Raw genomic sequence first — 26,222 nt, 5'->3', positions numbered from 1 at the left:
AAGCACGGAATTATTAGATAACTTGCCCAAAGTGGCATTCATGACTCATAAATGGCTTAGGATATAAACCCAGGTTCATTCCCTGGGACGCCCTCTCTGCTCTTCAGCACTTGAAGTTCAGGCAGCGAGAGTTGACGTGGGGCCAGGGCTGCGCCCCTGGGGCGGGTTGAAGACAGGGTGAGCCTCTTGATATTCAGGAAATTATCGAGCGCCCAGTCACCAGCGTTTGGAAGCCTGTCGCAGCAGGACCGACGGAATCCGGAGCAGGCGACAGGGCGCAGAAGCGGGATGTACTTCTGTTGGGGCGCCGACTCCAGGGAGCTGCAGCGCCGGAGGACGGAGGGCAGCCCCGGGGCTGAGCTACTGCAGGCGGCCAGCGGGGAGCGCCACTCTCTGCTGCTGCTGACCAACCACAGGGTCCTCTCGTGCGGAGACAACAGCAAGGGTCAGCTGGGCCGCAGGGGCGCTCCGCGCGGGGAGCTGCCAGGTGATCGCGGGGCCCCAAGTGCGGGGTGTGGGGACCCCAGCGCATGGGCGCGGGGGCTTGGGTACCGGGCGCAGGGAACCGGGTGCGGAGCGCTGGGACTGGGTGAGGGGCGCGGGGGCCCAGGTGCAGGGAGCGGCTCAGATGCTGGGCGCCGCGGGCCAGGCAGGGAGGGGTGCTGGGAGCCTCGGATCCTTCGGGACCCGAAGAGCCATAGGGACCGGGAAAATGGTGCCCTGTGCTACCGAAGAGCAACTTCCTCAGTTTCGTTTTCCCGACACCCCTCGGATTTGTTTCGGTTTCCAATTCAAGTTCAAAGCGAAACTGAGAGCCGAAACTAACCTGGTCAGCGCTGCTCTGGGAAGAGATGTGGTCCCTCCTCCGGCTTGCCTTGCAGACAAATCCTTGCCTGCGCGGTTTTACCTGGAGAAGGCAGCCTGACCTTACAAACGTGGTTTGTGGGTCGGACACCTGTATCTCCCTTAGAAATACACTGGGGCATTAAAAAAAAAAAAATATATATATATATATATATACACGATAGGCTGGGCGCAGTGGCTCAGGCCTGTAATCCCAGCACTTTGGGAGGCCGAGGCGGGCGGATCACGAGGTCAGGAAATCGAGACCATCCTGGCCAATATGATGAAACCCCGTCTCTACTAAAATACAAAAAATTATCTGGGTATGGTGGCACGCGTCTGTAGTCCCAGCTACTTGGGAGGCTGAGGCTGGGGAATCGCTTGAACCCGGGAGGCGGAGGTTGTAGTGAGCCGAAATCGCCCTACGGCACTCCAGTCTGGCGACAGAGCAAGACTCCGTCTCAAAAAAGATAATAATAATAATAATAAATATATATATTATATATATGAGATAATACAATAATCGTTATGGATTATTGTAGAAATACGAGAAAGAAATCACCGTAGCTCCAACACCCAAAGATAACTCCTAACATTTTGATGCATTTTCTCCTTGTCCACTTTTTTCTATGTATATATTTAATCTTTATAAAAATCATGTCACTATAGATTTGTATATGCAATATTTATGCAACTCTACATTGTGTTTTCATCAAACATAATCTTATGAACATATTACCCTTTTATTTTGTATGCTTTGAAAATATATTTTAAATTGCTGCATAACATTCTAAACTCTGAGAGTACCATAATTATTCTCTTTTTGTGGAAATTAGATTGTTTCCCACTAGGGGCTTTTATAAATAATACTGATTGATATTCATGTAAGCAAATATTTGACCACATTTCTGATGACTTGCTGAGAATAGTTTCAAAAGGTGTGTGGAGGAGGAAAATTTTTCCTCTACCCTCTAAGGTTCAGCGCCTGGGTCCTGCAAACTTAACTGACAAAAGACAGATCGACAGGAGAAAAAGCATACAATTTTATTAATCTTTTACATATAGGGGAATTTACATGCGTGGGAATTTACAGAATAGAAGTGAAACTCAAGTGCTTCAATTTAGGAGCTTGTGTACCATGTTTAACAAAGAAAAGGGGGTTTGGACTTTAAAGGATGATGAACTCAGGGAAAGTGACTAGAAAATATATGGGAAAATCTAATGGAAGATAAGGGTTATTTCAATTAGACTTGTTTATGCAGGCTTACCTCAGTGCCAAGTCTTCATCTTAGGTGACCCTTCTTCATTTTTTTTTTTGAGATGGAGTTTCGCTCTGTCACCAGGCTGGAGTGCAACGGCACGATCTCGGCTCACTGCAACCTCCGCCTCCCGAGTTCAAATGGTTCTTTTGCCTCAGCCTCCCAAGTAGCTGGGCTTACAGGCGCCCACCACCACGCCCAGCTAATTTTTATATTTTTAGTAGAGACGGGGTTTCACCATATTGGCCAGGCTGGTCTCAAACTCCTGACCTCGTGATCTGCCCACCTCGGCCTCCCAAAGTGCTGGAATTACAGGCATGAGCCATCGTGCCTGGCCGACCCTTCTCTTCTTGGTGCAGGAGATGGGAGCTTCTCACAAAAGGATATTTATGACCTACTTTTAGGTAGATAAGAAGAGAGCAGAGAACTCTTCCTGCATCTGTTGATTCTCAATTGCCTTCAGCTCAAATTCTTATGGTAAAGTAGCATGTTTTCAGGTCTTATCACCTTCATTTGGAAATGAAGGGCAACATGATACTTAAAGCCAAATTGTTCTCCAGAATAATGGTGCCAATTTCTATCTTTGTGAGTGCATGAATCTTTGGGAAATTTTAGCCTTGCATAAATTGACAGTAAATAGTTGAAAAAGATAAGATGACAAAGATAAAAGGAAAAACAAAATCTTACATGTTACAAAAACTTTACTGGTATGATGTTCTCAACTCCAAACCTCTAATAATTCAGAGACAGACACCTTGGGAAAGCAGTTTAGATTGGCTTGTAGGGAAATATGATCCGGTTTTCATCTGTGGGCATATTTAGGGCCTCCATAGGGGCATATTTTTCACTTTTCATTGTAAGAGGATCCAGCACCTGCCTCTCACACTCATGAGGTAGACTCCCTTCCAGTTTCCTTCTGAGCAAGGGATTCACTGCTTTCAGTGTTTAGGGTGGGAAGACAGAATAGCAAAATGGAGGAGATCCCAACTTTTTTCTGGGTCCCTTTATTTTGCTAGGTTTTGCTAGAGAAACATTTGGTCATGTGTCATAGTCCCTAGAAGTTACCCCCTCCATGATGCCTACTCCTTTAAATAACAGCCATTAAAAGATAGACTTGGGTAATTAAATGTTTTTAAGAGTCAGTTTGAACATTTAGCAGTTCATGAATTGAGCAGCACCAGACCTCAAGCAGTTGGGCTCCACTAAGGGAAGTGCAAGGAGATGCCAGGGGGAACCTTTGATAATGTGTTCCAGGAAGCAAGGCAAAGAAAATATTTGATTGGTTAAAGTGGAAAGTCCCTTGTTTGAAGTAGTCAGCAGTTTCTGGTTGGTAAAGTCTCTAGTTAGATGTTAGTTGGTGGTTTCTGATTGGTTAACCTTAAGTTTCATTTTCCTAGGCTATGATCAATCACTCTGAGTTGGGTTTTGGTTTGCTTAGGTAGGAACCCAAGGTGCTGGGGCCATCTCAACCTAATAGTCTCCCAGTTGATTATTTTAACAGAGCTGTATCCTATAAAGACAGGGTAACACACATTGAATTTACTTCCTTCAGACATTTAGAATGGACTTAAGGTCTTGATTTAAAAGACCATTGGAGGAGACAAGAAATCTGGATGATACTTCTTTTTGAAGAAAAGTGCTGTCTTAAACTTGTGTTAAATTAATAATCTGTGGTGGTGGTTGGGGGGTGTTTTGTTTCCCAAAGAACCAATTCAGGCGTTGGAAACTCTAAATGTTGATCTTGTGAGCTGCGGGAAGGAGCACTCCCTGGCTGTGTGTCACAAAGGAAGGGTCTTCGCATGGGGAGCTGGTTCTGAAGGGCAGCTGGGGATTGGAGAACTCAAGGAAATAAGTTTCACACCTAAGTAAGTATTTCAATCCACTCCTTCATTTATTCAATATATTTAGTACCATGTGCCAGGCACTGTGCAAGATGCCAGGATACAAAGATGACTATGACAGGCCAGCTGCAGTGGTTCACGTCTGTAATCCCAACACTTTGAAAGGCTAAGGTGGGCAGATCACTTGAGGTCAGGAATTTGAGACCAGCCTGGTCAACATGGCAAAAGCCCCTCTCTACAAAAAATACAAGAAAATTAGCCGGGCGTGGTGGCAGTCACCTGCAATCCCAACTACTCAGGAGTCTGAAGTGGGAGAATCGCTTGAACCTGGGAGGCAGAGGTTGCAGTGGTGCTGAGACAGCGCCACTGCACTCCAGTCTGGGCAACAGAGGGAGACTCAGTCTCAAAAAAAAAAAAAAAAGACTATGACAAACACAGTTCCTAACCTGAAGGACTACAGTGTAGTGAGGGAAGAAGGCAGGAAAAAACCTACAACACCAATTATTATTTAATTAGAGCAGAGTGAAATGAGATGTGACCCTTTGATCTTAATCTTATCTCTTGGAATATAACTGTGGGGGCCCACTTAGACCTCCAGAGTGGGTATAAAGACTACCGTAAAGTAGAAACATTTGAGCTGCAAAAGATACGATATAAATCTTACCCGAACTTCCTTTATCACACTAAAACAGAGCCTCCTGAAAATGCAGTTCCCAGTAACTTCCTTGAGTGAGAGTTTCCTGGGAATTCATTTGTCATTAAGATAGACCACCCATTACCATTACCATCAAAAAGCCCAATAGAACCTTCTATACTTTCCCACTGAAGTCCCAAAACCCCGCCTTTTATTAAGTTGACATATATAAAACTTTACTTTGGGATATTCTGTAATAGCGAGCACACTTGTAAATAACCTTTGTCTTTTCTCTTGTTAATCTATTGTCAGTTAATTTGCAAGCTCCCAAATATTGGACCAAAGGTGGAAGAGGAGAAGTTTTTTTCTCAACATAACATTTTGGCTTGTCATAAACCACTGGGCCCTAACATTTTACTTAGTAAAGTGGAAGGAAATATCACATTTCCTCACAAACAGCTTCCCAGGACAGATATGACCAGTAGGTGGCTCTGGATTGTGTGTTTATGAATTACATACTTGGGGGTTTTCAAACGCATGCTTTTTAATATTAGGAAGTGACCTCTTGTTACCTCTTCTGGTCATTAAATTCTAGAAGAGATCAATGTGACTTGGGAGAATGAGCATTGAACTCGGAATGAAAAGACCAGAATTTGAGTCTGGTTCTACAACGTCATACCTATTTGACCTCTTTGAGTTCCATTAGATTCACCTTATGAAATTGCCGATAGTGGCCAGGCGCAGTGGCTCACGCCTGTAATCCCAGCACTTTGGCAGGCTGAGGCGGGCAGATCACCTGAAATCAGGATTTCGAGACCAGCCTGGCCAACATGGTGAAACCTCGTCTATACTAAAAATACAAAAAAAATAGCCAGACTTCGTGGTGCATGCCTGTAATCCCAGCCACTTGGGAGGCTGAGGCAGTAGAATTACTTGAACCTGGGAGGTGGAGGTTATAGTGAGCCAAGATCGCACCACTGCCCTCCAGCCTGGGTGACAGAGCAAGATTCCATCTGTGAAAAAAAAAAAGGAAATTGCTCATAGTTATCTGGTTTTGATCCACAAAAATGGTGGCAATTTTGTATGATTTAACCTAATGATTTATTAAATTAGGGCTTAAATTAGATGATGAAGATGTTGGTGTTCTATAAATTCTAAGGCCCTATACTATATATGTAGAAAAAATTTATTTTTCTTTTAGGCTAATAAGTGTAGAATAAAATTAGTATATTAGATACTGCATTAAAGTCCAATAACAATGGCTTTTGCATTATATACTGTTTTGGATTCTGTCCTATACCTTTGTACATGTTGATGTCATGTTAAAAACAGTCTGAGGGCTTTGGAATAAAGGTACTACAGAAATACAAGAAAATAAAATGGTTTTCCTGGACCAGATGCATTACTTTAAATATCTGTAGTCCACTGGACAACTCACTCTAAATAAGGATTAATCAATTTTGTATTATTTGTATTATAGGAAAATAACGACTCTGAATGGTATAAAAATAATACAAGTTTCCTGTGGACACTACCACTCCCTGGCATTATCAAAAGGTAAGAAACAGTTTTTGGATCTGAGTGTGAGTAGGAAGTAATTTTTTGAATAGGAATTATAGCTGTTGGTTTTGAATGCACTGGGGTTCATTTAGAAGTTTTTCATTCTCCAGGTTTCATAACATATATTGTTTTTATTTTTTTTCTCAAATTTCTTGGTCCTAATTATGCTCTAAACAGTGCCTAATTCATAGTGCCATAAGGGGCTGTCTCTGGTTATTTGACCTAACTGGCCAACTCTCTCAGAGCTTAGTAGTGGCTTTATTTCCAGCCCTTTGCTGTTTATGCTGAATGGCTCGTCCACACTGGCAGACTTATTTGTCTATTTCACTTAGATCAAAGAAAGAGAAGTCAAAGTGTCAAAATCATGACTCTATAGTTTTTCTTTTTTAAAGTTTTTACTTATTTATCTTTATTGACACAAAACAATTGTACATCTACACTTTTTCTACCAACCTCCACCCTCCTTTGTCCACCCTCAATCCAAATTTCTCAATGGAGAGTCTGAAGGAGGAAAAATTATTCCTCTACCCTCATGCATAGTCTTTGGGAACCTGCAAATTAAATTAACAGAAGACAGATTAAAAGAGAAAAGGCACCCAATTTTTCTTTTTTTCTTTTCTTTTCTTTTTTTTTTTTTTTCTTTTTTGAGATGGAGTCTTTCTCTGTCACCCAGGCTGGAGCTCAGTGGCACGATCTCAGCTCACTGCAACCTCCACCTCCTGGGTTCAAGCGATTCTCCTGCCTCAGCCTCCCAAGTAGCTGGGATCACAGGTGTGCGCCACCATGCCTGGCTAATTTTTGTATTTTTAGTATAGACAAGGTTTCACTATGTTGGCCAGGCTGGTCTCGAACTCCTGACCTCAAGTGATCCACCCGCCTTGGCCTTCTGAAGTGCTGGGATTACAGGCTTGAGCCACTGTGCCCAGTCCCCAATTTTTATTAATATTTTTGTGCACAAGAATTCACAGAAAATAAGTGAAACTAAAAGTAGTGGTTAGACTCAGGAACTTACTGTTTTAACAAAGAAAAGGGAGTTTGGGCTTCAAGGGATAATAAATTGTGGGAAAGTGACTAGGAAATATATAGGGAAACCAATGGAAGATACGGGATATTTTAGCAAGATTTGTTTATGCAGATTCATCTCAGTGCTGCTTCATCTTCTTCAGTGATAAAAGTTACTCTTCTCTCCCTGGTACGGTAGAGTGGAGATAACTCCACAAAGGGAAACTTAAGCCTTGCTTTTAGGCAGATAAGAGAAGGGCAGAAACCTCTTCCTGCATCTCTTAACTCTCAATTGCCTTCAACTCAAAACAATCCTTATGCCAAAGTAGCATATTTTGGTGTGGCATATCCTGACCCCCTTCAAAGGACTGTAACATTTGTATGTTCCTCAGGTGATGTCTTACGTGTCATTGCAACTGTGCCATGGTCTGTGGACAGCTAACATTTATTGGTCACCTTCTATGTGCCAGCTGCCATGTTAAATGCTTTATGTGTGTTTTTTCACATAATTACCTTACAAATACAGGAACTGGGCCAGGCATGGTGGCTCACACCTGTATTTCTAGCACTTAGGGAGGCTGAAGCAGGTGGATCACTTGAGGCCAGGAGTTTGAAACCAGCCCGGCCAACATAGTGAGATCCTGTCTCTACAAAAATTTGAAAAATTAGCTGGGCATGGTGGTATGCACCTGTAGTTCCAACTAATCAGGGGGCTGAAGCGGGAGGAGTGCTTGAGCTCAGGAGTTTGAAGCTGCAGTGAGCTATGACTGTGCCACTGCATTCCAGGCTGGGCGACAGAGCAAGACTGTTTCTAAAAACGAAAAACAAACAGAAACAGGAGCAGGGTATGATTTATATCCTCATTTCAGAAATGGAAAAAATTGACTTCAGAGACTTTAAATTATTTACCCAAAGTTACACACTAAGAAACAGAATAGTCAAGATTTGAACCTATAGTGTTTAGGTCTCAACCCTAAGTGCTTACTTACTGCACTGCACTGACTACAAGTCCAGGGCATATCCCATGGCCATTGTGTGATTCCTTCTACCTGTCATTTCTAGCTCTTTGATCGTGGGCAAGTTATTTAACTTGGCTGAGTCTCAATTTTCTCATTTGTAGGAATATTGATACCCAACTTGCAGGTTATTTAGAAGATTGAGTGAGAGAAGGTACCCTATATACCTTGTACAGTCCTTAGCATACAGCAGAGCCACCATAAATAGGAGCTTCTTTTCCTTCCTCACTGTCCTTCTTAATTATGGACATGGTGTGAATTCTTTCCTTGGGATACTGACTTGCCTTTGCATTGGTCTGAACTGTAAAGGCTGGGCAGAGCCCAGGCATTCAATGCATTTGCTGTGGTGAAAGGTGAGCTCTCATAGACTTTCGTGAGAGTTTGACGTTTTGCATTGTGCCCTCAAAATTATTTTTAGTGTTAGAAATTAACTTTAGAAGAGTTAAAAAATTAAAGATGTAATAACTTATTAAAAAATCTCTGAGATGTGTTAGCATTTTACTAGGTATATACTTAGGCATTAGATAAGCTTAGATTAGATTTTTTTTTTCTGGCTGGGTGCCGTGGCTCACGCCTGTAATCCCAGCACTCTGGAAGGGGATCACTTGAGGCCAGGAGTTCGAGACCAGCCTAGCCAACATGGTGAAACCCTGTCTCTACTAAAAATACAGTCTGGGCATGGTGGCTCATGCCTGTAATCCCAGGACTTTAGGAGGCTGAGGTGGGTGGATCACCGAGGTCAGGAGTTCAAGATCAGCCTGGCCAACATGACGAAACCCCGTCTCTACTAAAAATACAAAAATTAGCCGGGCATGGTGGCAGGTACCTGCAATCCCAGCTACTCAGGAGGCTGAGGCAGGAGAATCGCTTGATCCTGGAAGGCAGAGGTTGCAGTGAGCCGAGATTGTGCCATTGCACTCCAGCCTGGGTGACAGAGCGAGACTCGTCTAAAAAAAAAAAGGCAGATTAATAGGAGAAAAGGCATATTAATTTATTAATATGCATGGGAAGAACCATAGAGCAATTACCCCAATGCCCCAATGGGGTAGAGAGACTTATATATCATCTTGAGGCAGAGGTGGTCCTGTTGTGTAGATGAAGCCTTACAGGTAGCAGCCCTCAAACAGAACAGATGGTGAATGTTTCTTCCAGACCTTTAGAGGTGTGGGACTCTCAGTTAATCTTTCCTAGATCAGACACAGGAGGGCCTCAGAGAAAGCCTGCCTGTATCATTGCAGATTTTCTGTACAGGTGCAAATCTCCCACACAAAAGACAGCTTTTTAGCTATGCTTGTACTTCCAGCCCTACTGAATAGCCATCGTGAAACATGTTAAAGAAGTGGGATGAGATATATTGGTTTGGTACCCCTTCAAGAGTAAGGGGACAGAGAGTGAGTACCTGGGTGGAGGAAAGGAGTCTTTCTAGTTTATGAGGCGGTCAGGGAAGAGATCTCTTAAAAGGTGACGTATGAGGAGAAACCAAATGAAAAGGGAGGGAGAGATAGGATGCTAACCATGAAAGAATTACCCAGACACAAAGGCCATGGGGTTGGGGCATGCTCAGAAGTGTACTCCAGGAATAGCAAAGGGTCTTGAGAGGAGTGAACAGGGGAAGATGAAGTCTGGGAAGTGGGAGTGGGCCAGACTGGTGATGTGGGGTCTGTGATGGGAGTTGGTCCATCATTGAGCGAGATAGCAAGCTCCTGAAATATTCAATTGGACTTATATTTTTAAAAGGATCACTCGGGCTACTCTTTGGAGAACAAACTGATGGGGGCAAAGGTTGCCTCAGGGAGATCAGTGAGGTGCTATTGTCATTTTTCAGGAGAGAAATGTTAGTGACTTGGCTAAGGTGGTAGCAGTGGAGAGGTGAGAAATGGTGAGATTCTGGATAGATTTTGAAGGTAGAAGTTTCGAATTTGCTGGGTTGAAGGGTGTAAAAGAGAGGAGTTAAGGATGACTCTAAGATTTTTGGCCTGAGCAGCTGAAAGAACACAGTTGCCCTTAACTGGAGGGAGAAGGGTGGACATTGTTTGAAGGGACTTTTGAAGGTGACCTGGGCCGCCCTGCTTGCCTTTAGTTGGGATACTTTAATCTCATTTTTTTCTTTATCTCTGTTTTACTTTTTAAAGATTTGTAAAATTAAATAGAAGTAGAATAGAAATAGAAGGAAATCCTACCATTTGCAACTTGGAAGACATCATGCGAAGTGAAATAAGCCAGACAGAGAAAGACAAATACCTCATGGTCTCACTTAGATGTGGTATCTAAGACAGCCAAACTCAGCCAGGCACAGTGGCTTATGCCTGTAATCCCAGCACTTTGGAAGGCTGAGGCGGGTGGATCACCTGAGGTCAGGAGTTCGAGATCAACCTGGCCAACATGGTGAAACCCCATTTCTACTAAAAAAGCACAAAAATTAGCAGGGCGTGGTGGCACGCGTTTCTAATCCCAGCTACTCAGGAGCCTGAGGCAGGAGAATTGCTTGAAACCAGGAGGTGGAGTTTGCAGTGAGCCAAGATCGCACCACTGCACTCCAGTCTGGATGACAGAACGAAACTCTGTCTCAAAAAAAAAAAAAAAAGAAAGTCAAACTCAATAAAAACAGAGAGTAGAAAGGTAGTTGCCAGGGGCTGGGGGTTTGGGGGAAATCAGAAGATGTGGGTCAAAGGGTATAAACTTTCAGTTATAAGGTGAGTAAGTTTTTAATGTACAGCCATGTGACTATATAGTTAATAATAGTGCATTGTATACTTGAAGTTTGCTAAGAGGGTGGATCTTAAGTATTCTCACCACAACACACACGAAGGTAACTATGTGAGGTGATGGATATGTTAATTAGCTAATTGCGACAATCATTTAACAACGTATATGTATTTCAGCTCATCATATTGTATACCTTAAATATATGAAATTTTTATTGTCAATTATACCTCATTAAAGCCACAAAAAAGATTTGTAGAATTAGTAGTTTCTATTTGAATTTGGTATTCTAATATGTGTACAATTCTTAATTTCTCATCTTTGTTTTTGTAGATAGCCAAGTGTTTTCATGGGGAAAGAACAGCCATGGGCAGCTTGGCTTAGGGAAGGAGTTCCCCTCCCAAGCCAGCCCGCAGAGGGTGAGGTCCCTGGAGGGGATCCCACTGGCTCAGGTGGCTGCTGGAGGGGCTCACAGCTTTGCCCTGTCTCTCTGTGGGACTTCGTTTGGCTGGGGAAGTAACAGTGCAGGGCAGCTGGCCCTCAGTGGGCGTAATGTCCCAGGTAAGGAGATAGTCTTGTTTGTGCAGTAAATCATTCTTTCTTTCCAGGTGGAGGACCAACTTGGCAAAGGGCAGTCTTAACGCTTAAAATAGCGGTTCCCAAACTTGTGACACATTCGAATAGCCTAGGGAGCTATATTAGTTTCTTGTTGTAGCAGTAACAACTCACCTCAAACCTGGCAGCTTAAAACAACACAAATGTACCATCGTGTAGTTCTGGAGGTCAGAATTCTGACACGGGTCTCGCTGTGCTAAAGTCAAGGTGTTAGCAGGTTGCCTTCTTCTCTACAGGCTCTGAGGGAGAATCCATTTTCGTGCCTTCCCCAGCTTCTAAAGGCCACCTGCGTTAATTGACTCATAGACCTCTTTCTTCTTCAAAGCTAGCAGTAGCTGATAAGTCTTTCTCAAGTCACATTACTTTCACATAGACATTTCTGCCTCCCTCTTCCTCAGTTAAAAGACCCTTGATTACAGTGTGCTCACCTGGATAATCCAGGCGCCTCTCCCTTGTTTTAAGGTCAACTGATTAGCAACTTTAGTTCCATCGGTTTCTGTAACTTCACTTTGCCATGTAACTTAACATATTTACAGGCTCCAGGATTAGGAGGTGGGAGACCATTATTTTTTGGGAGGCCATTATTCTGCCTGCTGTAGGATCCTTTAAAAATCCCGATGTCCAGGTCAGACCCCATACCTATTAAATCAGAACGTCTGGGGGTGAAACCCAGAAGCATCTGTCGTCATTAGAGACCTCACAGGTGATTCCAATTTGCAGCAAAGTTTAGAAACTGCTAGACTGGGAGATTGCTAACATTAGGTCAAACAACCAGTTCCTCTAGACAAAAGAAAACTTATCTAAACAACCAGTTCCTCTGAACACAAAACTCATCAAGATGTACTCCCCACAAACTCCATCCTCCTCTATTTAATTCCTTACATTCAGCTAACATATAGTTAACACCTAACCTGTGCCAGTCCCATGCTGAGCACTTATACCTTGTTTCATTTCACCATTTCAGCATTAGCTAAGTTTTTCTTTCCTTTCCTTTCCTTTTCCTTTCCCTCCCCTCCGTCATCCTTTGCCCTCCCTTTCCCTTCCCTCCCCTCCCCTTCTCTCCCTCCCCCCTTCTCTCCCTCCCCTCCCCTCCTCCCCCTCCCCTCCTCCCCCTCCCCTCCCCTCCTCCCCTTCCCCTCCACTCCCCTTCTCCCCCTCCCCTCCCCTCCCCTCCCCTCCTACTTCCCCTCACACCTCCCCTCCCCATCCTCCTCCCCTCTCCTCCCCTATCCTCCTCCCCTCTCCTCCCCTACCCTCCCCCATCTCCTCTCCTTCGCCCCCTCTCCTTCCCTCCCCTACCTTCCCCTCCCCTCCCTTCTCCCCTTCCCCTCCCCTCCCTTCCCCCCTTCCCCCTCTCCCCCTCCCCTCCCTCCCCTGTCTTCCCTTGTCTCCTCTTCTTTCTTTTTTCCTTTCTTTATTCTTTTCTTTTCTTCAGACAGGGTCTCACTGTGTTGCCCAGGCTGGAGTGCAGTGGTGCAATCTCAGCTCACTGGAATCTCAGCTCCTGAGGAGCTGGGACCACAGGCATATACCACCACACCCAGCTAATTTTTGTATTTTTTGTAGTATCAGGCATGAGGGGCTTGAAGCTTAGCTTTCTAGGTCAATAGCCTCGGGGTTTCACTATGTTGCCCAGGCTGGTTTTGAACTCCTGCGCTCAAGTGATCCACCCGCCTCAACTTCCCAAAGAACTGGGATTACAGGTGTGAGACACCATGCCCGGACAGTTTTTCTTATCATCTCAATTTTTATAATACATTTGCAGAGCATCTATGGTGTGACAGAAATATGTGAAAATTGTCAGAATCAATATGGAGTCACTTATTTCAAACCCTAATAAAATGGAGTTGGGTGGCCTGGGGTCATGAAGGGAGGATCCTCACACAGATCCGCCTGATAATAACTATCCCAGAGGACTCTACCCAAACCACAACCTTGCAGTTAAGGCCACCTCTATGAGGACATCTTTCCAGTAACAGTGTTTCCTAACTGCAGCCTTGCAAGTAACCTTACTAAATGGCAACCTTGCAGTCAGGGTGGCTTCTATGAAGACCCTCTCCTAGCACTGGCCAGTACACATGTCACTGCCTGCAATAAGTCCTTGTAACCAATGAACTTCTGTTTCAAAATAACGTACATGTACTTCTCCTTTTTGCCTTTAGAAGTTCCCCCTTGCCTCAACCTCCCCAGATATGCCCATGGCCTGCTATGGCATGCATGTCCTGGATTGTAATCCCGTCATTCATTCCCAAATAAACTTGTTCTTTGAGAGCCTCTCTGTTGTTGTTTTAGGTTGACAAATGAATACAACAGATGGCAGTAGTATCAGGCATGAGGGTCTTGAAGCTTAGCTTTCTAGGTCAATAGCCTCGGGCATTCCAGAAGATTAGACAGCTTCCAGAAATAAATGTTAAAGGAGCACTTCTTTTTTTCTTTCCCAAGGTAGGGTTTTTCCTCTGTCTTATACTTCGGATTGTTTACTTTTAAAATTATGTTAATGAATTACAAAAATAATAAAAGATACCCCTTACATAAAAAATATAAAAAGATATTAAAAATATAAATACTCATGAAATCTGAAAACTATGTTAGTGAATTATAAGAATAATAAAATATATCTCTTACATAAAAAAAGAAATATAAAAAGATATTAAAATGTAAATAGTCATGAAATCTGAGTCTGTTTCTTACACTCTAGAGATTCTGCTTTCTTTCAACAGTGCAAAGCAACAAGCCTCTCTCAGTTGGTGCACTGAAGAATCTAGGTGTGGTTTATATCAGCTGTGGTGCTGAGCACACTGCGGTGCTTACCCAGGTAATCCAAAACATGTTGCTATTTTTTTGAGTTCCAGAGAAATGGTAACAAGATACATATGTACTAATTATTGTTGAAAGACAGAGACCTTAGCCCATTTGGGCCACTATAACAAAATACCATAAAAAGAGTGGCTTATGAACAACAGGTATCTATTTCCCATAGTTCTGGAGGCTGGGAAGTCCAAAATCAAGGTGCCAGCAGATTTGATGTCTGATGAGGGCCAAACTTCTCATTCATAGATACCATATTTTCACTGTGTCCTCACATAGTGAAGGGAGTGAGGGGTCCTTCCTGGGCCTCTTTTGTGAGGGCACTAATCCCATTGATGAGGGTTCTGCCTTCATGACCTAATCATCTATCAAAGGCCTCATCTCCTAATATCATGGCATTGAGGGTTAGGATTTCAACATATGAATTCTGGGGGGATGCAAACATTCAGACTGTAGCGTAAGATATATATACCAATATCTAGATAGAGCCATTCAGTGTACACATATCTAAAGAGGAGATGTGAACCAAATATAAATCATAAGGTTTTCAAGATATGTAACAAAAGCTGATTTCAGCTTTAGGAAGTATCTTTAGATACCTACTAAATTAGGTTAATAGCTGGGTGTGGTGGCTCATGCCTATAATCCCAGCACTTTGGGAGGCCGAGGTGGGCAGATCACGAGGTCAGGAGTTCAAGACCAACCTGGCCAACATAGTGAAATCCCGTCTCTACAAAAATACAAAAATTAGCCAGGCATGGTTATGGGCGCCTGTAGTCCCAGCTACTTGGGAGGCTGAGGCAGGAGAATCAATTGAACCCAGGAGTCAGAGGTTGCAGTGAGCCAAGATCATGCCACTGCACTCCAGCCTGGTTGACACAGCAAGACTCTCCTGTCCAAACAAACAAAAAAAAAATTAGGTTAATACAGGAACTAATCCCTTTTAGCAATTATTATCATTATTATTATTTTTTTTTTTTTGAGACAGAATCTTGCTCAGTCGCCCAGGCTGGAGTGCAGTGGTACAATCTCGGCTCACTGCAACCTCCACCTCCCAGGTTCAAGCAATTCTTCTGCCTCAGCCTCCGAAGTGGCTGGGATTACAGGCATGTGCCACCACGCCTGGCTAATTTTTGTATTTTTAGTAGAGACAGGGTTTCACCATGTTGGCCAGGCTGGTATCAAACTCCTAACCTCAAATGATCCACCCGCCTCAGCCTCCCAAAGTGTTGAGATTACAGGCATGAGCCACCGTGCCCGGCCCCTTTAGCAATTATTCATTGACAATGTGATTCTACAGATAAAAATTATGATAGAAGCAACAAAGTAATTTTTACAGTTTTCAATAATCCACTTTACAGCCTAGAACATTATTTCATTCCATTTCTTGCTTGGCATAGGTATGAACCAGCTTCCTGAATGTTTTCTTCTCATTCTTGTCCTCACCATACAGTATATTCCAAAGAGATGGATTCTTTCTGGAGCCATAAGGAATAGACTTGAAAACTACTTGTGTAGTTGAAATGTTTGTTTAAAAACTATATGCCCCCAATTATTTTTATTGTTTGTTTTAAATGCATATCTTAAATTAGAAAACCCTCAATTGTTTGGATTATATTATTCTTAATATAAAGAACAAATAGAAATAAGTAGAATAAATAGAAATAAAGAGAAAGCTACAATTGTTTGTAATCATAGAATGATTTGGAAAGACAGTATTTTTAGGAAAATGTTCAAATAAGTACAACGTCATACTTAAATGTTGGTTTTACTCTTAAACCATTTAATTTATCTATTCATTCAATAAAGACTTATTAAGTACCTAATTCTTTCTTTTTCCAGCTTTATTATGGTATAATTGACAAATAAAAATTGTGTATATTTAGGCTGTACAACATTATGTTTTAATACATGTGTACATTGTGAAATGATTACCACAATCAAGCTAGTTAACATATGCATCACCTCACATAAATATCTTTTTTTGTGATTAGAATCTTTAAGATCTACTCTCTCAGTAATTTTCATATATGAAACACATTATTAACTATAGTCACCGTGCTGTACAATACATCACCAAGGTGCCGAGTTTTTAAGGAAATGCTAATGATTTTTTTTAAAAAAATTGTGTAGAGATGGGGTCTTGCTATATTGGCCAGGCTAGTCTCAAACTCCTGGCCTCAAGCAATCCTCCTGCCATAGCCTCCCAAAGTGCTGGTATTACAGGTGTGAGCTACTGTGCCTGACCCCGGTGATTTTTCATGTTTAAAGTGTTAACTCGACATACACTATTAGAAAGAATAAAGGATCTCTCCTATTTATGTAGAGCCTGTGTTTCACAGAGTGCTCCCATACGGACTCTTGTATGACCATCAGTAAGCTTTTAGTTACCTTTTTAAACCTGCAATTAATTTGATTCTTCCTTTGCTAAGCAGGACGGAAAAGTGTTCACATTTGGAGACAATCGCTCTGGACAGCTGGGATACAGCCCCACTCCTGAGAAGAGAGGTCCACAACTTGTGGAAATAATTGATGGCCTAGTTTCGCAGATAGATTGTGGAAGGTAATAGGCTTCTTCTTCTTCTTTTTCTTAGCATGTGTAGAAAATGTTATATTTTATTACTTAGAAATGACTCATATGGAGTGTTATCAAACCTTAAAATTCCTGCCTGAAAATTTACTTATTTCAAATATAGTTTAATTTTTCAGTTTTTAATCTTTATTCTAGATATTTTATTTATTTAATAAGAAATAATTGGAAGTCTACTGTGTATAGAACACTGTACCAGGTGCTGGAGAATGGGAAGTAGATGATAAAAATAGCAGAGCTTTCCTACTTAAGTTAATAAGACAAAATTAAAGTAAATTAATCTCATGCATGCAGAAGATGACGTATATTTACATATATATATATATTTGGAGTTCTGCATAACCTAATTATGAGGACACTTTGAGTGTTTAAATATCTACCCAATGCATTTATAAAAAACAAAAAATAGAAATGCCTGCATTTAGAACACAAATGATTGCAACCATAGTAAAGACCCATCAATAACACTCTATTTTTAAGATTAGTAGTAAGTTAATATTGACTCACCGTCTGTTTAGCCACATCCTTTGATGCCCTCTAACACTGACATTGTGCTAAGGGAGCTGGGTACTTAGTAAAAGTAAACTGGGTTTTTTGTGTTTGTTATTTTGTGTTAAAGGACATCATCTTTCTCAAAAGCCGTGAGTGCCTTAGTCTTCATTACGGTGTGTTCTCTCTCCTGTAGTTATCATACCCTTGCGTATGTGCACACCACTGGTCAGGTGGTATCTTTTGGTCATGGACCAAGTGACACAGGCAAGCCAACTCATCCAGAGGCCCTGACAGAGAACTTTGACATTAGCTGCCTGATTTCTGCTGAAGGTATGAGTCCCACTAATTCATGATTTTGTGTTCATCAATGCCGCTGGAGGAGAACTAGTATTCAGCTTCCTTTCAAAGGATTCTACAGAACTGTAGTTCCCCTAGTACTTTTATTTTTATTTTTATTTATTTATTTTTTTTGAGATGGAGTTTTGCTCTTGTTGCCCAGGCTGGAGTGCAATGACGTGATCTCGGCTCACCACAACCTCCGCCTCCCGGGTTCAAGCGATTCTCCTGCCTCAGCCCCCTGAGTAGCTGGGATTACAGGCATGTGCCACCATGCCTGGCTAATTTTATATTTTTAGTAGAGATGGAGTTTCTCCATGTTGGTCAGACTGGTCTCAATCTCCTGACCTCAGGTGATCCACCCGCTTCAGCCTCCTAAAGTGCTGGGATTACAGGCATGAGCCACCGCGCCCAGCTGTACTTTTATTTTATATAGATGGATAGATAGATAGATAGATAGACAGATAGATAGATAGATAGATAGATAGATAGATAGATAGATAGATAGGGCATTGTTATCTTATGCAGTGAATCAGTGAATCTTAGGGTATTTGGTAATCGTGTCTAAAGATTAAGGTAAGTTCAAGACCAGCCTGGCTAACATGGTGAAATCCATCTCTACTAAAAATACAAAAATTAGCCAGGCGTGGTGGTGCAAGCCTGTAATCCCAGCTACTCGGGAGGCCGAGGCAGGAGAACTGCTTGAACCCAGGAGGTGGAGGTTGCAGTGAGCCGAGATCGTCCGGCTTGGGCAACAGGGCAAGACTCCATCTCAAAAAAATAAAATAAAATAATAAAATAAAAAAGATTAAGGTAATACAGAAGAGGATCCTAACTTGATTACTTAAACATCAGAACAACACACTTTTTTTTCCATAAAGTGAAAGCAAGTTTATTAAGAAAGTAAAGAAGCAACCAGAACAATACACTTTTATGTATTTAATCAAATCTCTTCTAAAGCATGGCCACCTGGCTGCATTATGCAAGTGCATGAAAAACTAAATTTTAGACTAAATAAATATATGACATGTAATCCGATCAAAACCGATCTTTTATTTCAATATGATGGGAGGGAAAAAAAGAAAAAAAATTAATCTTTTATGCATTTGTAGTCAAAATCTGTTTAGGAGAATATAAATTGCCAGTAAGTAAATAAATTTGGCTTGGTAATACATCAGATTTATTTTTACTTCTAAAAACTCTAAGCATGGATTTATGACTTTCTTTTAGACCTCGTGGGTGTTCAAGTCAAACACATTTTTGCTGGAACATATGCCAACTTTGTGACAACTCATCAGGTATCTATTATGCTTTCTGTTCCTCTTAAAAATTATTTTTTCTCAAGATTTCAGAGCGGTATTTGAAATACTGTATTATTCATATATATTCAGGTGTTTTACTAAAACAATAAGGTCCTATATTAGAATGCTTATGAAAAAAATTACATAATTCTCACTTCCTTGTCAACTTTCCTAACAGATTAGACCCCCCACCACCACCATTTCAGATTTATTTTTTCTTTATTGGTAAGTGTGTATGTTGAATTTGCATCATGTAAATGCACATACACATGTAACTTGTGTCAACAGCAGCTGTTTCCATCTTCAGGAGGGAACTGAATTTTCCCTGTCCAGAACTGTGAAGGAAGGGTTTCTGACGTGTCCTATAGGGAATTTCCCAGTGGCACCTCCTTCAGTGGGAGGATTGCCATGTGTGTCAGTGTGCAGTGGTGTGTGTGGCAGGGGTGGCGTGCAGCGTCTCAGCTGTCCTCTGTTGCAAGGGTCACATCATCGAGTCCCCAACTCAAGTTTATTGCTTAATAAAATTAATGATGATAGATAACAGTCATGACTAATTTTAACTGCAGTCACCAAGTGTCAGGCAGCAATTGAAGTTCTTCAAATGGATCAAGATGTTTAATGCTCATATCAACTCTTGTTGATTTTATTTTTCACATTTGACAGACGAGAAAACTGAGTCTCAGAGAGGTGAATTTATGCAAAGTTGCACTGTTAGTAAGTGGTAGAGCTGGATTCAAATCCAGGCAGTCTAACCCAATAGCTTACACCATTACCCACCATGCTATAGTGCCTTCCTAATTGTTAACAGGAGGAATTTTATTATTACATTTCTGGGTGAGTTCTGAAACATGTTTATGGAAACAAAAGCCTTCATAGTTATTTTTCTAATTTGTACTTTTTCCTGTTATCAGGAATGTTTTAAAATTGATGTTTAAACTTGACGTTTAAAACATTCCTGATGACGGGAAAAAGTACAAATTAGAAACATAATAGACTATTTCTGTAGTCCCTGGCACAGAAAGTGGTCAGAGGCAAAGGTTTCTGTGCTGTTGGGATAGTTAGGAGACTATACTTTGGTTGCTCTATCATAGCCATTCAATCAGCCACTCAACAAAAATTGAGACCCTTTTACATATCAGGCTCTGCTCTTGGTGCCTGGGACAAAAATGAATAATACAGACAAAGTTACCTTCATTCATAGCATTTGGACTCCACAGGCAGGGCCGGACCATAAATATGTAAATGCAAAATAAATAAGATTGTATTAGAGGCCCGGCATGGTGGCTCACGTCTGTAATCCCAGCACTTTGGGTGGCCGAGGCAGGCAGATCACTTGAGGTCAGGAGTTCGAGACCAGCCTGGCCAATGTGGTGAAACTCCATCTCTAGTAAAAACACAAAAACTAGCTGGGAGTGGTGGTACGAGCCTGTAATCCCAGCTACTTGGGAGGCTGAGGCAGGAGAATTGTTTGAACCCAGGAGTGGAGGTTGTAGTGGGCTGAGATTGTGCCACTGCACTCCAGCCTGGGGCACAGAGCGACACTCTGTCTCCAAAAAAAAAAAAATTGTCTTAGACAGTGACAAGTACTCTGAAGAAAACACATTGATTGTTTGAGATTGGTGAGGTGGCCTTCTTTAGAAATGTCTGTCAGAAAAGGCCTTGTAGAGGCTAAGACAGTTGAGCGGAGATTTTAGCCATGCTTAGGTCCAGAGAAAGAATGCTCAGAGCAGAGGGAACTGCACACAGAAAGCCGGTAAGGCAAGAATGAGTTTGGTGTGTGTGACAGAAGGCCAGTGAGGCAGAGCCATAGGAAGAAAGGACAAAGAGCTCTACAAGATGGAGCCAGTTCTGTAAGCTGGGGTCAGCTATGTGAGGGGGGACCCATCTGAAATGTGCTTGGAAAGGAGACCTAGAGACTGGCCAAACAAGCCAAGAGAAGAAAGCACCTGTATGGAGGTCCTCTCTTTTGTTTTTGTTTGTTTGTTTGCTTGTTGTTTTGTTGTTTTGAGACAGGGTCTCACTCTGTTACCCAGGCTGGATTCTTGGCTCACTGCAGCCTCAAATTCCTAGGCTTAAGCCATCCTCTCGCCTCAGCCTCCCGAGTAGCCAGAGCCAGGGCTACAGGCGCACACAACAATGCCCAGCTAATTTTTGTATTTTTTTTTTTTTTTTTTTGTAGAGACGGGGGTTTCGCCATGTTGCTCAGGCTGGTCTTGAACTCTTGAGCTCAAGTGATCTGCCCACCTTGGCCTGGCAAAGTGCTGGGATTACAGGTGTATACCACCGCGCCTGGCTCCCAGTAGTACCTCTTATCTACGGTTTTGCTTTTCACAGTTTCAGTTATCCACATTCAACTGTGGCCTAAAAATATTAAATGGGAAATTCAGAAATAAACAACTCATAAATTTTAAATCACATGTTCTGGGTGTCATGATGAAATCTCACACCATTCCACTTCATCCCTTCATCACAAGAAGTAGGGTGAATACAGTATAATAAGCTATTCTGAGAGAAAGACAGGGGCACCACATTTACATATGTTTTATTACAGTAAATTGTCATAATTGTTTCATTTTATTATTAGTTATTGGTATTAATCTCTTACTGTGCTTAATTTATACATTAAACTTGATCATACGTATGGATAATAGGAAAAAACACAGTCTATATGGGGTTTGATATTATTTATGGTTTCAGGCATCCACTGGGGGTCTTGGTGGAACACACCCTTCTTGGATAAGGGGAGACCACTATATTTCCAGAAGGAGAAAGTGGCTAATTCTGTCAAATACAGCTGAGTGGTCAAGTAAGAGGAGTGCATAGTTTATTTTTGCTTTGGTAAGATTGTGTTATTGCAGAGGAGAGAGAAGGAAACCTGACCCGAGTGGGCTGGACAGAGAATAGAAGGGGAACAAGTGCAAACAATGCCTGTGACAACTCTGAGAAATTTTGATGTGAAGGAGAGGAGAGAACTGTGAGAGGGTTTCTCATGCTGCATAAGAAAGAGTGAATAGGCTGGGCATGGTGGCTCACGCCTATAATCCCAGCACTTTGGGAGTCCGAGGTGGGTGGATCACAAGGTCAGGGTTCAAGACCAGCCTGGCCAATATGGTGAAACTCCATCTCTACTAAAAATACAAAAATTAGCCGGGCGTGGTGGTGGGCGCCTGTAATCCCAGCTACTTGGGAGGCTGACGCAGAGAATTGCTTGAACCTGGGAGGCGGAGGTTACAGTGAGCCGAGATGCACCACTGCACTCCAGCCTGGGCGACAGAACGAGACTCCATCTCAAAAAAAAAAAAAAGAAAAAGAAAAAGAAAGAGTGAATAATTGCAGAAGCAATGTCTGAGATTAGCAGAGAGGAAGCAGAATCTAAAGCATGATTGAGGGGTTTGAACAGATGTGTTTATTCTGCTGTAATAAGAAACGATACAGGTGAGGATAGGTTGATGGTGGGAAGGTGATTAGTTCTTGCTTAATTGCTTCAATTTTCAGTGATGCATGAGACAAGGTCCCCATCTGGGCATGAGTAAGCAGAAGAGTATGAAAGGTTTAGGAAGAAAAGGAAGGGTTGCGATAGTTGTCTTGGGGAAAAGCAGGTAGCCTTGGAATCCATTAGACAGTATCAGGTGCCCATTTGAAATCTGTGGTCATAGACTTAAAGTGAAATCAGTCTGCACAGTTGTGCAGCTTTCTCCGATGATGTTAGGCTGCTTCAGTTGGATTTTGGAGTAATTCAGAGTCAAGTTTAATTACAGATGGAATTTTGCTAGGTAAGTACAATAGGAAATGGACAAAAGAGTTATAGGTGTGATTATAGTGATGAACCATGGAATCTAAGCTGGGTAAGGAGGACGAAAGAGGGTGATGAATTGTGGACAAACAACAGGGCTAATGGATTGGAGATCCGGGTGGAAAAAAGAATCTTGGACTGCGGTTTTACTCTAAAGGAGGTGAATCTGTAAGATGGTGTATGATGGTCAGAGAAGAGAACATTTCCAGTAGAAATTTAGAAGATGGAACAATTGATAATTATAACATCCAGCTTCTCACCTATATCTAGGGCAGTGGTTTTCAACTAGGGGTGATTTCGTGCTCTGGGAAATATTTGGCAATGTCTGGGGACATTGTAGTTTGTCATAACTAGGGGAGAGCATGGTGTTGGGAGTGGCTGCTACTGGCATCTGGTAGACAGAGGCCAGTGATACCACTAAACATCCTATGATACACAGGACAGCTGCTCACAACAGTTATCGGACCCAAAATATCAATAGTGTCAGTTTCAAAACCCTGATCCAGGGCATGTGTGGCTGGGGTGGAGCAGAGGAAAATAGTGGAGATGATTAAGAATTGAGAGATGAAGGTGGGAGATAGATCAGGTTCATCAATTCTGAAGTAACCAAGAGTGAGGGCAGGAAGGGCGACCACGGGAATTGTGGTGTGAAGAAGACAGCAAGGTGCCGACGCTTTCGATGAATGAAGGGGAGTGACCAGGACAGTGGGAGAAGATTACAAAAGAAGAGGAGGCAGATGACATCGTCTCTTGCCGTGCATTTGGCAGGAGCTAGGGATTTTGAAGCAGAAAATAAAGAAATGGTACGTAACTGCCAAGAGGGAGCACTTCATTGTCCCAAGTTTCCCGGGATGTGGGGGGAAAAACTCTTCCTCTTGATCAAACTACAGGGAAAACCCAGGACTCAGATCAAGAAACTGAAGGGAACTTTAAGAGCCGTGGTTACCTGTCTTCTTCAAGAGGTCTTTTATTTCAGCATTAAACCAAAATGATGCAGGATTTCCTGGCTCATAACAAGTGCAGTGGAGGCATAGGTATAAGTTATAGCAGAGCGCTAATGCCTTTGGAAGACTGTATTGAAAATGGATTTTTCTTTCCAGACAGTGATTTTTGAAACCCTTGGTTGGGCTATTGGTCTCAAGTATTATATAGAGCGATGGTTCTCAAAGTGTGATCCCCAAACCAGCAGCATCAGCATCACTGGAGTATTTGTTAGATGCAAATTCTCGCACTCTATCCTGACCCACTGAATCAGAAACTATGGGGTGGAGCCCAGCAATCTACTTTAACAAGCCCACCAGAATCACCTACCAGGTGATTTGGATGCACGTTACAATTTGAGAGTTACTGACATAAAAGTAAACACTTGTGGGTGATTAAAGGGAAGAAGAAAACTAATTATTGAGTGCCCATTATAATCCCAAAGCTTTTTATACTTACTATAATTGAATCTTAAGAACCCAGATAGGCCGGGCGTGGTGGCTCAAGCCTGTAATCCCAGGACTTTGGGAGGCCGGGGCGGGTGGATCATGAGGTCAGGAGATCAAGACCATCCTGGCTAACACGGTGAAACCCCGTCACTACTAAAATACAAAAAATTAGCTGGGCATGGTGGCGGGTGCCTGTAGGCCCACCTACTCGGGAGGCTGAGGCAGGAGAATGGTGTGAACCTGGGAGGCAGAGCTTGCAGTGAGCTGAGATCATGCCACTGCACTCCATCCTGGGCGACAGAGTGAGACTCCATCTCAAAAATAATAATAATAAAATAAAAAATTTTAAAAAAATTTAAAAAAGAACCCAGAGAGGTAGGTATTATTATCTCTATTTATTGTGGAAAATATATATATAAATACAATTTGCCATTTTAATCATTTTAAGTATACAGTTTAGTGACAGTGACATTAATTACTTTCACAATATTGTACAACTGTCACTACTATCCATCTCCAAGGCTTTTTCATTACCCCAAACAGAAATTCTGTAACTACTAAATAATAACTCCCCATTCCCTCTCTCCGCCCCCAGCTTTAGGTAATGTTGAATCTACCTTCTGTCTCTATGAATTTGCCTGTTCTAGATACTTCATATAAGTGGAATCATACAATATTTGTCATTTTGCATCTGGCTAATTTCATTCGCTTGTCTTCAAAATTCATCCATGTTGTAGCATGTGTCAGAATTTCATTTCTTTTTTTTTTTTTTTTTTGAGACGGAGTTTCGCTCTTGTTGCCCAGGCTGGAGTGCAATGGTATGATCCTGTCTCACTGCAACCTCTACCTCCTAGGCTCAAGCCCTTGCCTCAGCCTCCCGAGTAGCTGGGATTATCCGTGACCACCACCATGCCCAGCTAATTTTTTGTATTTTTAGTAGAGACAAGGTTTCACCATGTTGACCAGGCTGGTTTCAAACTCCTGACCTCAGGTGATCCGCCCGCCTCAGCCTCCCAAAGTGCTGGGATTGCAGGCATGAGCCACTGTGCCAGCCAGAATTTCATTCCTTTAAGGCTCAATAATATTTCATTTTATGTATATTTAAAAAATCTATTCATCTGTTTATGGACATGGGTTATTTCCATCTGTTGGCTATTGTGAATAATGCTGCAGTGAATAACGATCTACAAGTATCTGTTTGAAGCCCTGCGTTCATTTTTTTTTTTTTTTTATGATGAAACTAAGGCTCAGACCAAGCAAAGTAGCCCAGGCTAGGAGGTGGAATGGCCCTACCAGTCTGACGCCAAAGGTCCTCCCACCAAATGCTACCACCCAACAGGGCAGGGCCTATTTACCACCCATGCCAGCTGATTTACTGTATAATTTACTGCTGAATATGTGTGTGTTCCTGATCATTCTTGTTTCTTCCTTCCCTGAAGGATACTAGTTCCACACGTGCTCCTGGGAAAACCCTGCCAGAAATAAGCCGAATTAGCCAGTCCATGGCAGAAAAATGGATAGCAGTGAAAAGAAGAAGCACTGAACATGAAGTGGCTAAAAGGTGGCTCTGTCTGATAAATCATAAGCCACTTTTATCTGGTTCTGAGGCTTTGGTCATTTTATCCTAAGATAGAGGTTTTGGTTTTGTTGTGAAGGTCTTTGCATTTTGACCATGATTCTCTTCTACAGCCTCTTAGTGTGACTAGGTCATCAGTGTACTCATTTACAGATATATGGAGGACATGTGATATCCCAGGTGCCTTACTAGGTGAGGGAGTTGCAGGAGTGAATCAAAAAAGCTCACAAAGCCTTCAGTAAGGTGGACTGTTTTCATATCTTCATAGTTTACCCCTTTGGAGTTTTATGAGTTTTGGTCTTCACAGGGATAGATTTTATTTAAACCTACATGACTTGAACAAATCCACTATAAAGGGTTTTGGTGAGATTTAGAAATAATATGAACAAAGTATACCCAGGATTTGGGAGACTCTTAAGAGAG

At 42.2% G+C, this 26,222-nt stretch overlaps 1 protein-coding gene across 2 annotated transcripts in view; it reads left to right on the top strand.

Annotated features, from left to right (window-relative positions):
- Nucleotides 1-52: 52 nt before the first annotated feature.
- Nucleotides 53-26,222, top strand: part of HERC6 (HECT and RLD domain containing E3 ubiquitin protein ligase family member 6) — a 66,379-nt gene continuing 40,209 nt past the window's right edge. The window contains exons 1-9 of one of the 2 annotated variants that reach the window (XM_055297026.2): nucleotides 53-487; nucleotides 3,808-3,967; nucleotides 6,058-6,134; nucleotides 11,192-11,419; nucleotides 14,194-14,288; nucleotides 16,717-16,844; nucleotides 17,557-17,693; nucleotides 18,930-18,997; nucleotides 25,663-25,784. In XM_055297026.2, the coding sequence (XP_055153001.2) occupies nucleotides 289-487; nucleotides 3,808-3,967; nucleotides 6,058-6,134; nucleotides 11,192-11,419; nucleotides 14,194-14,288; nucleotides 16,717-16,844; nucleotides 17,557-17,693; nucleotides 18,930-18,997; nucleotides 25,663-25,784 (1,214 nt within the window). In that variant the 5' untranslated portion in view covers nucleotides 53-288. The remainder of the gene's footprint in view (nucleotides 488-3,807; nucleotides 3,968-6,057; nucleotides 6,135-11,191; nucleotides 11,420-14,193; nucleotides 14,289-16,716; nucleotides 16,845-17,556; nucleotides 17,694-18,929; nucleotides 18,998-25,662; nucleotides 25,785-26,222) is intronic. The other variant, XM_055297027.2, reaches the window with a different exon arrangement.

This window comes from Symphalangus syndactylus, chromosome 10 (assembly GCF_028878055.3).
Source record: "Symphalangus syndactylus isolate Jambi chromosome 10, NHGRI_mSymSyn1-v2.1_pri, whole genome shotgun sequence".
Lineage (NCBI taxonomy): Eukaryota > Metazoa > Chordata > Mammalia > Primates > Hylobatidae > Symphalangus > Symphalangus syndactylus.
This window is presented reverse-complemented; position numbering and strand designations above follow the sequence as displayed.